This window comes from Danio aesculapii, chromosome 7, assembly GCF_903798145.1.
Source record: "Danio aesculapii chromosome 7, fDanAes4.1, whole genome shotgun sequence".
In the NCBI taxonomy this organism is placed as follows: Eukaryota; Metazoa; Chordata; class Actinopteri; order Cypriniformes; family Danionidae; genus Danio; species Danio aesculapii.
In genome coordinates, this window is record NC_079441.1 from 24,531,331 (window position 1) to 24,548,335 (window position 17,005).

Below are 17,005 nucleotides of genomic sequence, written 5' to 3' on the forward strand. Positions count from 1 at the left end.
ATACAAATTTCTTTTTTAAATTGAAGATGCTTAAATTAATTAATTTGGTTACATTTAAAACCACAATTTATGTTTAAAGCTAGGAATAAATTACTTCTGAAATGCAGACAAGGAAAGGCAAGGGGGATATAATCTGAGAGAACAAAATCTTAGGAGGTTGAAAACAAGGACAACTTTTAAATATTTGTATATGTCTGTATGTGGTGTGAAATTGCGGTGATTGAAAAACAATAAAATGAGAAAGGTATGATTAATGGCTGTTTGCAATACTATGTATTTTTGAGTCTATGTTATACAATGTAAATGTACAAATGGAATCAAACATAATGTCAACAATGCCAAAAGGATAAAATATATGTCTCGGGTAAAAAGACGAGATAAGTAAAAGAAGAAATAAGTTGAAGTAATAAACGAATGATGTGTGCGGTAATGGGGTGGGGAAAATAATAAGCTTGTGCTTCATCCCGCTCCATTTCAACCATGTTAAAATGTATTTTGTTCAAAGAATTGTTTTGTGTATGATTTTTTTTGTTTTTTTTGTTTTAAATAAATCAAATCAAGCCTCTTTTTTATAACATCCCTTCAAAAAAAAATTACTTGTGTTCAAAACATAAATTGAGTTTCTTTCAAAAATAAAAATAAAAAGGATAACCCAGTACTTTAAAAAAACCTTACTTCATTTTAATCTGGCACTATACTGTAAAATAATCTATAAATATGAACAATGTCATGACATTTTTTTTCTTAATCATAACTTATTGTTTTACACAATTAAAATGGCTCAAGGTTAATCTGACTCAATTGGTAACCATGTTTATTTACAGAGTAGGCTTAAGCCTCGTCTAAGAAACCAGGAGTAAATATTTTACACACAAAAATCAAGTCTAATTTTCAAACATTATAACAGGCAGAACAGAGTATAAAATGACCATTAAAAAAGATCTTTTTATTTATAGATTTGTTTTACATTAACTTGTTAACTGTAGCAGAAGCAGAATGAAAATATGAAGCTATAAATGATTATTTTTTTAAGTTTCAGCATTTAGGCATCAAGAGAGTTGCACTTTTGGAAAATTTGGAACAAATTAAATGAAGAGATTAAAAAAAAATTAATGATGGGGTATATCATGAACACCGTTTAGCTAAACTGACAAAATGACAAATAAAAGGTACATCTTTGTTTAACTGACCTTGCATTCCATTCAAAATGGATTACAGACTGAACTCAATGTCACAAATATACATCAATTATATACAAAATAAGATTCCACAATTTGAAGATGCAGATACTTGCTTTAACATTGACTTTTCCTGGTTCACATCTTGGTTTTATGACAAACTTTTACGAACAGAATCCTCATTCGGAATGATTCACTCAACTCTAGGAAAACAATTACTCAAAACTGAGACTCAACTCATTCCCAATTCACCTGTTCCTGGATAACCATGTCATTTATCACAATCCACAGATTTTCTTTTCAGCAAAGTTACTGGAACAGACAGAGGATTGAGAGGACAGATGCCAGCCGAGGCCCAGTCCTCACTGTCCTTCACTGGTCCATGCTTTTCACTGGATCCGGCAGAAGCGCTAGACTTCTGTGCTGATGTAGAGCTGTTAGCTTCATCAGAAAGTGGGACGTTTGAATAGGACTCTGGCTTTACTGTGGGCTTGGAGAGCTGCGAGTGTAACTGGAGGAGGTGATGTTGAAGCTCCTTGCAGTCCAGTAATGGGAGCTCCTCAGGCAAACACATCAGCAGATCCAGCAGCACTGCACACTCTGAAGACAGAATCAAAGTTTCTCACAGGTATATCAAAATCAACAGTTCACAGTCATTTATCCACACGCACTTCTATGGATAAGCAGAGACACTGAAAGTAATTGGGGTCAAAATGACAATCTCATTGACGCTTTTTTTGTGACAAAAACAACAACAACAGCTCTAGGTTTAGAATGAAAAGGCGGCGTGTAAATGATGATTGGTTTGTCATGTTAGTTAACAAAGAAATTAGAGTTAGATGAACTAGGCATAGTTAGATCAACTATGCATTTTTAGTTTGCTGTCACAGTGAGGAAAAGTCCTGCAGACAGGGTTGCCACTCTAAACCAAATGTCAAAGAGTTTTCCCTGACTTTTGACTAAGAAAAACGCATTTCCATGAGTTATAATAAATAGAACAGTTATGTCCCTCTAGAATGTAGTAATTCTGCAATCGCTGAATTTAAAGCCAAATTAAGCAAATCATACAAAATTTAGGAAAGCTTGCAATTTGTTTTTGAATTGGCACAGAAGCCCTTTGGCCAGCATGGACACAGCTCAAATTCTTTCTGTGCCGTCTGTATATGTTGTTTTCACATTTCCTCATTGATGATGCGCAGAAAATGATACTTCTACATAGGAATTGCTATCAGAACATCAAAATGTTTCTGTTTTATGTGGTTTATAATTGTTTAAATCAGCCAAAATAAGAAATGCCAAACATCTTTTATAGACTTCCAAAAGGTTTTGCTTATAAACGGGAGAAAGTTCAAGAAACTGGCTGAAAAGCGGCAGCATGTAATAAACATTCAGTCAATACATCCATATTTACAAACTTTTTTGAACGCGATAATTCGTTTGACAGCACCAATAAAGAATATATACAGGCCTATGTGTATAAATATGTTAATGTGTTACATCAAAATCAGATATAAACACCACCATTTATACAAAGTCCAGGAGAATATAAATTACGCACCCTGCCATGTATTTCGCTCTAATGAAATCTCCATCTTGTTTTGCGATAATCCATGTCTTTACATGGGTTTCAGAGGAATAAGCAACCATAATGTTAATGTCTTTACGCGCAGCAGCACTGAACATTGATGGTTAAGTTCATCGCCTGAACAAAAAAGAAATGCAACCCTTGCAACAAAACTAGTTATTATTGAGGAGCACTTTTTTCCCCCTTACAATAATAATAATAATAAACATGTCTCTGAACCATATAGTAAAGTGTAGAATGTGTAGAATGCTACAGAATACTATAGCATAGTAACCTGATAAACTGTAATAAATACTGTAACGTTAATGTAAACTGTGGTGCATTGTGATGGTGTATAATTATAGAAACTGAAGCCTATTGAATAATTAGGTTATTACTACAGTTGTGTCGTACCACAGCAACAATATAATTACTACGACAGTTTAATTCAAGCAATTATCTATAGTATGCTTCCAAACACTATAGTACTTACTATAGTAATTTTATGTATCGTAATAGCTTATACAGTATCTACCGCCTTAACGACTGGCAAATATTTGAGTTCAGTAGAAAACTCGGCCCTCTTCATGATATGAGGATCTAGCCCAACATGTGTTGTTATTTTGTATTTATATCTCATTTGACATATGGTATAAAAAAAATATCGCAAAATGTTTTTGATAATTAAAATTCGCTTCCTGCCCTCCATCTAAATTTCCCGCGCCACCAGAAACATGTGATTGAAAACAACCTATTGTTTTATATTATTACACAGTTTGGAATGCTCAAATCTGATCGGCCAGTTGTAACATTTACAAGGTACGTTATTCCGAGATAACAACTGCTAAATAACACTTCCAATCAGCCTGACTATCAGTGTGAATACATTCACATCTATATACTGTATTCACATTAGCATTCACATTAGCGTCTGTCATGCCTCTGTTTTTGACTGTTTGGTGCCGTCTTGTAAATGAATAATACACAACTTAGTATATGATCCACTTAGTTGCCTGTCAACATTGGTATGTGAAAATAAGGGACTAAATCTGTTCATCTGGAGCCGTTTCATTGTAAATAAACAGTTGAAATGGTCAGTAATATGTTTTTATTCTTTTAGCATTATTTACAAAAGATAGAATAAACAGATTACATTAGAAAAATTAAAAATAAATTATCAAATTACAAACAAAACAAATAAACTAAATTGATTAAAATCAATAGCTATTATAAAGAAATTAAATCAACTTATCAAATCTCATTACAGAATCCGTTTGGGAAACAGCGTTTATTTATCACTATAGAGCGCGTCTGACAGTCACATACGGCTAAATAAACTGACTGTTTTGAAGATTGCATAGGAGGGGCAACAGCACTTCTAATGGAAAAGAAGTGAACCCTGCCGTTTCTATATTTCAACATGTTTTCATGTCTAAATTAAATGAAATCACACAACAGATTCACACTTCAGAGCAAGGGGCGTCCCCTGGTGGTTCGGCGGTATGGGTTGTGTGTAAGGAGTATCAGCTCTTTAATGTTTATTGACATGTCTCCCCTTCATAGATAGATTAAAAATACGGGAGAATTACAGGAAAATATCATGGGATGATAGCGGAACGCAAGTATAAAAAATGGGAGAATCCCATGAAAAACGGAAGGGTTGAAAGGTATGTGTATTGATCCCTCTATTTATTTATTTTAACATCATTTTTCTAATGCTGTTGTTGACAAGATTTTAACAGTGAAGCTACTTGAGGGAGAGTTAATAATTAAAAATAGTATTATTTTTGGGTGAATTATCCCTTTAAGAACCAGGACTGGACACTAACTTTAACGTCCTTCCTGCTACAATGTATAGTCATGATGAGGAGTGTAACTTCCAGAATTAATGTTGTATGCAGAGTGTATCAACAATACATACCCATTGAAGAAAGAGCTGAACTGCAGGTTTTCGAGTCCATGTCACTTAAATATGCATAAATCTTGTCAAAGTTCACAACGCTCTTCATTATTCTTGGTTTGTATAAGTAATCGTGACCTAGCAGTTCCATCGAAACTGGATTGGTCTTATCTGAGGAAGCTGATGGAGATGGTCTGCTGGACATAGGACTGGACACTGCTGGTTCTGCTTCTGATCGCGACTGGCTGGAACTTGATGTGGGTGTGGATGCTTCAGGCATGACTGGCTCTTGATGTAAACTGCTCGATCCCGTATCAGATTTGCCAATGTGGTCAGCAGCACTTGAACTAAAGTCAGGCCGAATGAATGATACAGCTGAGGCAGTGGAAACACTGGAGTTTGGGCTCACGCCAGAGGTGGAAGGCCGTGAAGGGGTGTTAGGGGTATGAGCAGGGTAAAGACGGGAGAAAACAGGTGTTTGTGTAACGGGGTGTGGAGGTTCAGAGTGCATCAGGCTACAGGGCTCGGTGGCAGCAACCACAAGCATCTGATGACAGTAAAAAACAAACAGAAGTTGCATAACACTGTATCAGCTATAGGATCCATTAAGATAATAAAGGCAATAAAAATATAGCACTATAAATAGAGAATGACAGAATGAGTTGCTGAACTTGCATAATTCTGAGGCAGGAATAGAACATGAGTGTAACATAACGTCACCATTAGTCGAAAACTTTCAATATTTCAACATTTTATCAAATATTAACCATATACGTATATACACAGCTGACTGAGATTGGGTGGAGTTTTGTAAAGTTGTGAAAACAGTTCAAGGATTCAGTGGTTTAGTCACAATCTCTTTGAATATATATATATATATATATATATATATATATATATATATATATATATATATATATATATATATATATATATATATATATATACACACACATATAGTTCAAGTCAGGATTATAAGCCACAAGAATTTTTTGCCCCTGTTTGTTCATTTTTTCCCCATTTCTGTTTAACGCAGAGAAAATTCTCTCAACACATTTCTGAACATAATAGTTTTAATAACTCATTTCTAATAACTGATTTATTTTATCTTTGCCATGATGACAGTAAATAATATTTGACTAGATATTTTTCAAGACACTTCTATACAGCTTAAAGTGACATTTAAAGGCTTAACTAGGTTAATTAGGTTAACTAGGCAGGTTAGGATAATTAGGCAAGTTATTGTATAATGATGGTTTGTTCTGTAGACTATTGAAAAAATATATAGTTTAAATGGGCTAATAATTTTGACCTTAAAATGTTTTAAAAAAATTAAACCTTGCCTTTATTCTAGCTGAAATAAAACAAATAAGACTTTCTCCAGAGGAAAAAAACATTATCAGACATACTGTGAAAATTTCCTTGCTCTGTTAAACATTGTTTGGGAAATATTTAAAAAAGAAGAAAAATTTCAAAGGGGGCTAATAATTCTGACTTATAGCTGTATATGTATATAGCTGCAAACAGTGATGGTAAAATAGATTAAGATCTAAACAACACCAGTCTAACGTTTGGATACATTAACCTTTGTTAGTGTTTTTGAACTGTGTCTCTTCAGATATACAAGGTTTCTACCTGACAGTGAAATAATGCATAACAGATAACACAACTTGATTATCAAATATTGCACTAATACCCCCCAATTTTTTTTACCCACAGCCTTTATTCTGGCATGTCTACCAGGCTATATTCTTCTTATATAGTCTATATGCTCAAATTTGTGACTTTACACTCATGTGTTACTACTCCATGAGTTACTTTTACTCACAGCAACAACTCCATCTCATTGTTGGCCCATTAAAAAAAATTATTTGAACTTTCTCTCAATATATTGCTGCAAAGTTTCAAATATCCAGAAAGTAAATAAACACTTTAAAGCAGTGGTCCACTTTCACCTCACACCTGCTTAAATAGTCTCTATTAGTCTTGAACAGCTTGATTAGTTGGATCAGCTGTGTTTAATTAGGGTTGGAGAAAAACTGTGCAGAGCTGCAGACCTCCAGAAATTGAGTTTGAGACATATGGTTTAAAGGATAGTTGAAATTTCTGTCATCATTTAGTGACTCTTGACTTATTCCAATTCACTTCAACATTAGCCTTTCCCGCACCGTGGCTATCCTGACCGCCATCAGTATTATCGGCTGTTTCTACATTTTCACATTTCGAGCCTACTTTATTTTTGCCCCTTTTGTGCCTCTCCTCTTCCATGTTGACTTTTAGTTTGTCTTGAGTTTCTTAAATGTATCTTGTAGGGGATTTAGAATCAACTGATTAAGAGGGGTTCTTTAACACAGCCATCAACTTCTCCACTACACGAGAAGTCCCGACTAATTTAGAGTTTTTTTGTTTGATGAACACAAAAGAATATATTTTAAAGAATGTTGTAAACCTGTAATCATTGACCTCCATAGTATTTGTTATTCCTACAATAGATGCCAACGGTTACAGGTTTCCAACATTCTTCAAAATAACTTTGTGTTTAACAGAATAAAAAACACATACTGGTTTGGAATAAGTCAGGGGGACTAAATGATGGACAATTTTTCATTTTTAGATGAACTATTAATTTAACAAATCCACAGTATGGGACAAAAGCTCATTCAGAGGTTTCAGTGTGGATGACCAACTTTTGGGAAACAATTGAAAATGACGTTTTATAATGAAAATGCCACTTTAAAATGTATTCAGATTAGCATAGATGTAGCCAAACGTCTGTAAATGACTAAGGCCCGGTTTACACTAATGCGTTTTAGTTTTAAAACACATAAGTTTTGCTATGGTTACGCCTTCCGTTCACACTACACCAGAGTTTTTGAGCCCCAAAAATGGAGCATTTTGGAAACGCTGAAGAGGTCATTTTGGTTTTAGTCTGGGGGAAACAGAGACATCTGAAAACAGACGCATGGCTGCAGACATATGCCTATCTGATTGAGGCTTTTTCTCAATATCAAGTATACAAAGTTCAGTCTTGCATCCTTTCCTTGTAAGTTCACACTTTGCAAGTTTGATTTGGAAAACAGTGTACTTTAAAACGTCACTAACATCACCCTGGCTATGTTGTTGTCTCAACAATAAAATGAAAACATGATATAAGAAACTGCCTATTTTCATTTTGATATTAACATCTTAACAGACACCAAAAATGTTAAGGCATCATGTAGCTACATATTTATATGACCGTCATCTTCACTGTATGCATATTTATAACAAAATGGAGCCTATAACATAACTGCTTCAATTTATTTTCATTGAAAAATATGAAACATAACTGGTCTCTTTCGCTGTATATCAGTTTTAATAATCAACAATGGCAATCAATAATACAATAAGTTTATATAATATAGGAAATAAAGGCAAGTAATCAGTCAAATGTGCAGAATCAGTGTACATGTTTATATAAATTAATATATTAACTCTTTGCGCTCAGCCAAAACACGTCACCTGAGAACAAGTAATTCAAAAGACCAAAGAGTCATTAGATAGAGACAAGATGAATAAAATATCACCTTTAACAACTATAATGAGATGAGATACAGCGTTAGAATCTTGATGAACTGTCCGATGTGCGCTGCTCTCACCTAGGTAGGTGTGCTCAAAGCAATCAGATGTCCACATATGCTGCAGCGCATGCCAGAGTGTGTGTGGTCACGTGATGTGCGTTTTCAGCAGTACAGTGTGGACGGAGATCGTTTCAGGAATACTAGATGAAAACGCCAGTGTGGATGTGGATCGTTTTCTTTCTAAAACACTGTTTTAAAACTAAAACGTATTAGTATAAATTAGGGCCTGAGAAGCATCTGTACAGGATTTTGTTGTGTTGACTGGTTTGATTGACTGGAGATGAAATTTCTCATACAGACCTGGGAAAAGGCAGAGGAAATAGTCTTCCCATGGGATGTGGAGATTTTCTGTACCATTTCTCCCCAGGTTTCAATGGGAACTTTAGCCTTGCGTTCCCTTTTCCTCTGACTCTGGACCTGTTGATACACCTTCTGTAGCACACGCGACTTCACTTTGTTTATCAGGTTTTCAATCTGAAACCATACAGTCAAAACAAGACCGTTAAAATAGACATTATGTGCATATTTGCAGGCATTAGTGCTATTTAGGTGATGCCTGTGAGTTTACCTGTTTGAGAGAACGCTGAGGAACCTTCTTTTGTATCTCAGTCAGATCTAATTCAGACTCAAAATTCTGCTGCTGTTTTAAAGCATGCAAGAAGCAGTAAAGGTCTTTGCGATTCCATCCTTTGCAGAGTGATCTGGCACTATCTATCTGTTCTTGTTCAGGGGTTTTATGGAAGCGTGAAGGTACAGTTCGCTGACGACGTGGAGGTTTCATAGTTGCTAAATACACAATTCATATCCCACATAGCACACGATTGCCTGTTGTATATAAAAAAGAAAATGACCTAGTTTAATTTTAATCGCACTGGACCATCACTAAAAATGAGTGTTTACATGGACATCTATAACCCGATTTAATGTGATTAAGACAATACTCTGATTAAGAGTCTACCATGTAAACAGCAATTTTTGATTAATTTAATCCGATTAAGGTCATAATTAAACTAAACAGAAATGGAATTAAGACTGGATGGAATGAATTTTTCATTCCATTGGGTGTGCGGCATCAAATTTCATTAAAACAACACTCTTCCAGCAGTTCATACTCACATACAATACCTCGTTTGTCATTGGGGGCATGCATGAAATGTTCCTGAATGAAAATGAAAGTTCCAAACTGCAGTTAAAGTCGACAAATTAAAAATGAAACACCTGAAATTACATGAAACTCTGGAGAAAAAGTGTGGTGATGCAAGGACGTTAATTGAATTATGTGCATAACATGTAAATGGGATCATGAAAGAAACATTCAAAAAGCAACTCATGCAAACACCTTGATCATAATATTGTCTAATTCAGATTAAGGCAAATCATTCGATTACTGATGTCCATGTAAACATAGTCACTGAGGATTTTTTAAAGGATGTTCACGAACAGTCAAATGTTTGCAAATGTTAAGATTTGAAAATCATTTTTCTCTTCTGTCCACCATGGCTGCATTTATTTGATAAAAAATACAATAAAATATTAATATTGTGAAATATTATTAACTGTTTTATACATGAAAATACTGAAAATTTATTATTTATTAATAATCATAATAATTTATTATTTAGTCCTGTGACTCACCAACTTGAAGCTTAGTTTTCTGCATAATTTCTTCAGTCTTTAGTGTCATGTGATCCTTTAGAAATCATTTCAATTTCTTATCATGATTTATTAAATTTGCTTAATTTTTTACATAATGTTGCTATTTTCAAAACTGAAACACTTTTTTAGTGCTTTATATTTCTGTGGAAACTAAACATTACTAATCTGTAAAAAAAGTTGCAAATGTCTTTAAAGTCACTTGCGATCAGTTTATGTTTTACAAAAACATATATTTTAAAAGAAAGCATTAAAGCAACATGAGAATGATTTCTGATGGATCGTGTTTACCACTCAAAACTGGACTAGAGCCATTCCAGCGTTACGGATGAGACATTTGCAGTAAAAAGTCAAAACATAAATACACAGTTAAAGTATATGTTAACATTATATCAGAACATGTTTTTATTTTCCAAAACTACTAACCACTACTACTAGTTATAGGAGCAGAAAAATATCAATCTGTGAAGATTTTTATATTTTAAATGAGGAAAATAAATGTGTTATGGATGTGGCCAAAAAAGTTAGCAAGTTTACAGAATTCAACATCCTTTGTGGAAAATCTGTGAATTAAACTCCACAACCCAAAAGAAATAATGCTAATCAAAAAGATAAGAGTTGACTGTCTATTAGGCATGGGTCGGTATAAGATTCTGACGCTATAAAAATATCACGTTTTCACGGCATCACATTATTGTAATTACTGCTGTAAAATATATTCTTTTTAAATGTCTGGGTAAAAAAACTGAAAAAACTTTCCCCCTTTGAACACAATATATTTTATTTTGTGAAAGATTTAAAATAATTTGGAACAGTAAACATGTCAGACTGAATAATTCAAATAAATCATTGACTTCTGATATCTTCATTAGTTTCAAAAACAGAGATTTCTTTAAAATGGCAACTTTGAAGATCTTTTCTGCTGTAGATTTTGTTGTCCTAATTTTTTTTTTAAATGTAACATTACACATACCTTAGAAATGGTATTAAAGAATATTTTGGCGGTTTTAATAGCTTGACTTTTTCAAACCGCGGTATACCTTGAAAACAGTTATCTTCCCATGCCTACTCTCCATAGAACAAAATTATTAATTTTATTTTTATTTTACATTTATAAGGAAAAATCTTGGTCATAGACGTGACACCTCTTTGTTATGGATGTGGCAGATGTGAAATTGCCACTTGTGTGACTTTGGTAAATCAAATATAATTGTTTTAATACATTGACAGAGACGTTTTTACAGTACTGTAAAATACAAGCCTACACAAAAAATTAAAATAAATGTAGAAACGGTTTCGCTATTTTTTTTTGAAAACCTCATTTTTTCATGGCAAGGTTGACGTTTGCATGGAATTGCTCAGTATTAAATGCTGAAAACTCATCTTTAAATCACATGATTAATTTATTACTTGTATATTCACGTTGTTTTAAATTGAAATAATACTTCACAATATTACTACACAATGTTTTTATTGTACTTTGATTAATCAAATGTCTCCTTTATGAGCAGAAGTGACTTTCAAAAAACATTTAAAACATCTTGTTTCCACATTTCTGACGGTAGTGTAAGTGATGGGAATTAAACTGATGCATATGCAGGTTTAGTTAATGTATGACAAAATTAAGTAAATTATAGGGAAGCCCAAACTATTGCATTTAATTAGCAGTGTGTTTTTAAGAAACCAATAAAGATGTTTAGGGGTTATGCATGAATATGTATATCACATATTCTACATAGGCAACAGTGATGCCCCAATACATACATTCAATCCTTTCACTTACAATACTGTGCAAAAGGTTACTAGCTGTGCTCTCTTAAAAGTAACGTTAACTAAAAACAACTAAGTTACTGAACCGACAGACACATCTGACCCTAAATATTTACTTTTTAACCTATAGGAAAGCAGTTGACTAAAAGACAGTTAATTTATTTCATTTGCAAGGTTTTACTGAGGTATTAAGCCATTTTAGGACATCAAATAAACTAACTTACGTGTGAATTTAATGCATGGACTTTGATAACACTTACTCGCTTCCGCTCTCGGTATCTTGACTACGAGTCACCAAAGGGATCAAAAAACACGAGACTGAAACGCGTTTGCTGTTTCCGATAGCATGGCTCGTTCTCTTTTATGTACTATACAGTAAATGCTGTATTATGTATTATGTAGATATTTGTACTAAAAATATAATGAATTAAATATGCTTTAAAAGTGTTTATGTTATGAAATATGTTACATCTTCCATTTGACTACAAAATGACTGCAGAACGCGTGCTGTTGTAATTGATGAAACACACCACTAGAGAGCGCTCGAAACTTCAATAAGAAAATATATTTCATTAAACCTGCTTTGTGAGACACTAAACTCCGAAACATACCCTTATAATGTATATACATTGAACTTTTTGTATCAAGTATAATCCTATTCTGTCACGTATTAGCAGGATCTGTCAACCCAGCTCTTATATTTTCACCATTTCGTTCATATAGCTTAATTCTGCCTGTGACATTAGGAGCATTAAAACCGTCCAGAGAGTCAGCGATTTGTTAGCTGATGGGCAGCTCAAATTCTATATGAAAATGCTACATTTTGAACACTTAATTGTAGTATATTCAAAAGTGTTTGGCAGCGGTGGGATTCGAACCCACGCCCCCGAAGAGACTGGAGCCTTAATCCAGCGCCTTAGACCGCTCGGCCACGCTACCCACGACTCATACAAACACTATCATGAATTTTAAATGATTTCCTTTTCGTCAGTAGTTATTATTCTTTTTAATTAAATGTTCGCTCCAATAAATCGTTTCTGAATACCAAAATCACCGAGGTCAATTGCAATTATCTGAACTAGCGGTATTATTTTTGTGTATTATAAGTTAAGTAAAAACACTCAAGAAAAATGAAAAGTAGGCTGAAAGCTACCGTGAAGCGTCTTGTACCGTGACGGGCTGCGCAACCACGTGGAGCGGATTAACCCTTGTGTGCTGTTGGGGATGTTTTCGTTTACTCTGGGGTGATTTTGAGTCTTAATTTGGCCACAACTATCTCTGTTTCAGCAAATGAAATGATACTTGGTGATAAATCTTATTTTAAAACAGTTGTCGGAAACTTGCTTTGAAAATTTAAAAAATTCAACAACACTCATTTACTACCCTTTCGTTATGTTAGGGGCTGTTTTTGCCCCACTGAGTTCTACTATAATGACATTGCAAAACCATGACACCATATAATCATGCATTCTTGATTGTTGCTGTTTTTCCCTTTTGGGAGGAGGTACGTTATTATTTTTTACTGTTGATTATTTGTTGCAGTGCAAAAGAAGTTTGGTTTTTGCCTTCTATATGGAGTGTGTGTGAGTGTGTGTGTGTGTGTGTGTGTGTGTGTGAGAGAGAGAGAGAGAGAGACCTTATCTTGATATGTCTGAAAAAATCAAAATAGGCAGCTCAGTTCTCAGAAAATAGTAAACATAAATGTATTTATGCACACACACACACACACACACGCACACACACACACACACGCACACACGCACGCACGCACGCACGCACACACACACACACACACACACACTATAATCTGCTGTTTTATTCCAAGAACTCCATATAAAAAACAGAAACTTTTTTGCACAGGTCTGTTTAAAGGGGTAATGCTGCCAACCGATGATCACCAGTAAAGATTACACATTTTACCTCTTCCCAACAGGGAAAATACCAACAATCAAGAATGCATGATTGTATACTGTCATGGCGTCGCAATAAAAAAAGTAATTATAATGGAAGTCAATGGGGCAAAACTAGCAACGGACATAACAAAAGTGTTGTAAATTTGAACAGTACACAAGGGTTACGAGACCAAGGGATTTTAGTCTTGTTCTTGTAGATGCATCCTCCGTGAGGAAACTCCTATTCTAAAATCTAAAAGATACCAATACACAGTGATAAAGTAATACAAATATAGTAGGCCTAAATATATATTCACAAGCTTATTGTTATTATTATTATTATTTTCTCACAATGGTACGTGTCATTATTTATTTTGATCTAATTTATGTTTGTTTGTCCAAAAGTCAAATTTTGGATCATTTATTTGAACTATATACATCATATTTTTAGTATTAGAAATTTTATTCCGTATTTAGTTGTTATTTGTTCTTTATTCTTTGTGTTCATTTATTTATTTTGATGCAATGTTTAATTATTTGGTCTAATTGCTTAGTTTTTTGTCTTATTTGTATTTATTAATTAAATTATATATTAATTCTAAATGAAAACCTTTAATTATAACCTCAAGAACTTACGCTATTATGCATGTTCTAGGAAGGCTATATCAAGAATGTGCCCAGTTTCCACCCAATTTTGGGTCAAATATGGACAAATTCCACTGGGTTAACATTTTTTTAAAAATAAATTTGGTCCATATTTGACCCAAAACAACCCAGCATAATTTATGCTCATTATATATTTATGCATGCTAAATACTGCATTTTTGATATTGTCTTTAAACCTTTTAGGCTATAAGCATATAGGCTAAAGGAATAAATAACAATAATAATAATAAATGATAATAATAAAAACTGCATTAGGCGACGCAGTGGCGCAGTAGGTAGTGCTGTCGCCTCGCAGCAAAAAGGTCGCTGGTTCGAGCCTCGGCTGGGAGTTTGTGTGTGGAGTTTGCACGTTCGCGTGAGTTTCCTCCGGGTGATCTGGTTTCCCCCCAAAAACATGTGGTACAGGTGAATTGGGTAGGCTAAATTGTCTGTAGTGAATGAGTGTGCTGGATGTTTCCCAGAGATAGGTTGCAGCTGCAAGGGCGTCCGCTGCATAAAACATATGGATAAGTTGGCGGTTCATTCCGCAGTGGCGACCCCAGATTAATAAAGGGACTAAGCCGAAAATGAATGAATAATTTTACTAAAGTTTTTTTAATAATATATAATTTTTCAGCTAAATTGACGATAAATTAATACATAAATGAAATTCAAAACAAGCATAAAAATGGCAATTATTTAAAGGACAAGTACAATATTAAGCTGTCACATGTCTTCTCTTAAGCTGTAGCACAGGGGATGATATTCATCCGTGACTGATTCAGCATAAAGTTAGAGGTGTCAAGATGTGTCAGTAACTGATCCAATTAAACAACCAAGATAAATGAGGCATAGCCTTAACAACATGTCTATTATACAAATCTGAGTTTTATACACTCTCAGAAATAAAGGTACAAGAGCTGTCACTGGGGTGGTACCTTTTTGAAAGGTACATATTTGTACTTAAAGGGTACTTATTAATACCCTTAAGGGTAATTAATAAGGGTACATACTAGTACCAAAGAAGTACAAAAGAGTACCTCTGAGGTACCAATATATACCTTTTAAGTACAAATATGTACCTTTCGAAAAGGTACCACCCCAGTGACAGCTCTTGTACCTTTATTTCTGAGAGTGCAGAGCTATGGACTTTTAGCATTCTATATCAATTGTAGATCAATAAATTAATTGTCAGCACTCATATGCATTCAAATCTTGAAGATACTGGCACCTTATAGCCAACATAAGACAGCAAGCAGATTTGACTCACACAGTTTCATGAAATGAAAAACTGTCAAGCTTGCATAAAAAAGAAAAGAATAAAGATTGATCTGAAAGCAATTTAAGACAACTGTATTCAGTATTGTACATCTAGATATATCACATCAGATTTTACTGCTTTATTACCTTAAGAGGATTTGCCTGAGAAGACTTTTTCATTTACTGCTGTCCAAATGTCAAATGACTCTTTATTCCACCTCTGAAATTTGAGAAACCTTTTTACACCACTCCTATATTTTATCTTGTAACAGAAGCACATACACTTTATAATTAAGATATACAATATTACTAATACTAATATTCAGTGTCAATACATATTTTTCAGTTCACTGGTGTATTCATTCATTCATTCATTCATTCATTCATTTATTTTCCTTCAGCTTAGTCCCTTTATTAATCAGTGGTCACCATAGCGGAATGAACCGCATACCTATCCAGCATATGTTTTACACAACGAATGCCCTTCCAGTTGCAACCTACTGGGAAACACCCATACACTCTCACATGTACACACATACACTACGGCCAACTTAGTTTATTCAATTCACCTATAGCGCATGTCTTTGAACTGTGGGGGAAACCAGAGCATCCAGAAGAAGCCCATTCCAACACGGAGAGAACATACAAACTCCACATAGAAACACCAACTGGCTCAGCCGGGATTCAAACCAGCGACCTTCTTGCTGTGAGGTGTTTCTTGTGTACTTTATTGCTGTGAGAATGCTAAAGAATTCCTTCTCTTTCCTACAACAAACCTGCCTTGTTCACCAAATTTATTTATAAAATGATCTGTAGAGTCCGTAACCAATTTCATTAGGCTTAACAAAATAGGTCAAAACCTTTGACTTTTTTATTATCAAAAAATAAATATTATATTAAGATATCCCTGTGAAATCAAATTTAACGTTTTTTTTAGATGTTACTAATATGTTATTCTATCTATAATCTAGCATACATCAGTGTGTAAGACACACTGTAAAAAATATCTGCTAAAACAGTTTCTGTATTTCGTGATTCACAAGTGTTTTCTGTTTATTTACGGTTGTGAATTGCATTATGGGACCTTTAATCCATTATCTCTGCTCTGTCGACTTTTTAAGTTGAAAATTCAACTCTACAGTTTACCAAAGTGACTTTTATTGACATTTTAGTAGTTTAAAATAACAACGTATACGAAATAATATACAGAGAAATAAGTCTCTAAAGTAACAGAAAATGTGCTGGCAGTCAGTTTATTAAAAGGTTTTTGTACTGTAATATACAACACCAACCCAGACAATATATTACTTTACACTATTAAAAATGTCAATAAAAGTTTTTTTTTTACTTTTTAAGGTTAAAAGTTGTTGGAAGAAAGATCAAGGTCCCATAATGTAATTCCAAAGCATAAATAAACAGGGAAAAATAAAAACATGAATCACAAAATATGGAAAACTGCTAACTTACAGATAATTTTTAATAGCATATAAACATTCAAATCTGTAGGTTTGTGACATCCAGCA

The 17,005-nt window shown here is 33.9% G+C and overlaps 1 protein-coding gene and 1 non-coding gene across 5 annotated transcripts; both read right to left on the bottom strand.

Annotated features, from left to right (window-relative positions):
• Positions 1-925: 925 nt before the first annotated feature.
• On the bottom strand, positions 926-11,966 carry snapc2 (small nuclear RNA activating complex, polypeptide 2). 4 transcript variants are annotated; one of them, XM_056461381.1, is made up of 5 exons: positions 11,946-11,966; positions 8,831-9,087; positions 8,563-8,736; positions 4,664-5,189; positions 926-1,778 (listed from the first exon to the last, which is right to left on the bottom strand). In XM_056461381.1, the coding sequence occupies exons 2-5, from the start codon at positions 9,041-9,043 to the stop codon at positions 1,450-1,452; spliced, it is 1,242 nt and encodes a 413-aa protein (XP_056317356.1). In that variant the 5' UTR covers positions 9,044-9,087; positions 11,946-11,966; the 3' UTR covers positions 926-1,449. The 4 variants fall into 4 exon arrangements, with proteins under 4 accessions (XP_056317356.1, XP_056317354.1, XP_056317357.1 ...); XM_056461379.1 differs by having other exon boundaries at positions 11,910-11,961; XM_056461382.1 differs by lacking the exon at positions 11,946-11,966 and adding an exon at positions 9,388-9,756.
• A 576-nt stretch (positions 11,967-12,542) lies between these two features.
• Positions 12,543-12,624, bottom strand: trnal-aag (transfer RNA leucine (anticodon AAG)). Its single transcript has one exon. It is a non-coding gene; the product is annotated as a tRNA-Leu (tRNA).
• Between the last annotated feature and the right edge of the window lie 4,381 nt (positions 12,625-17,005).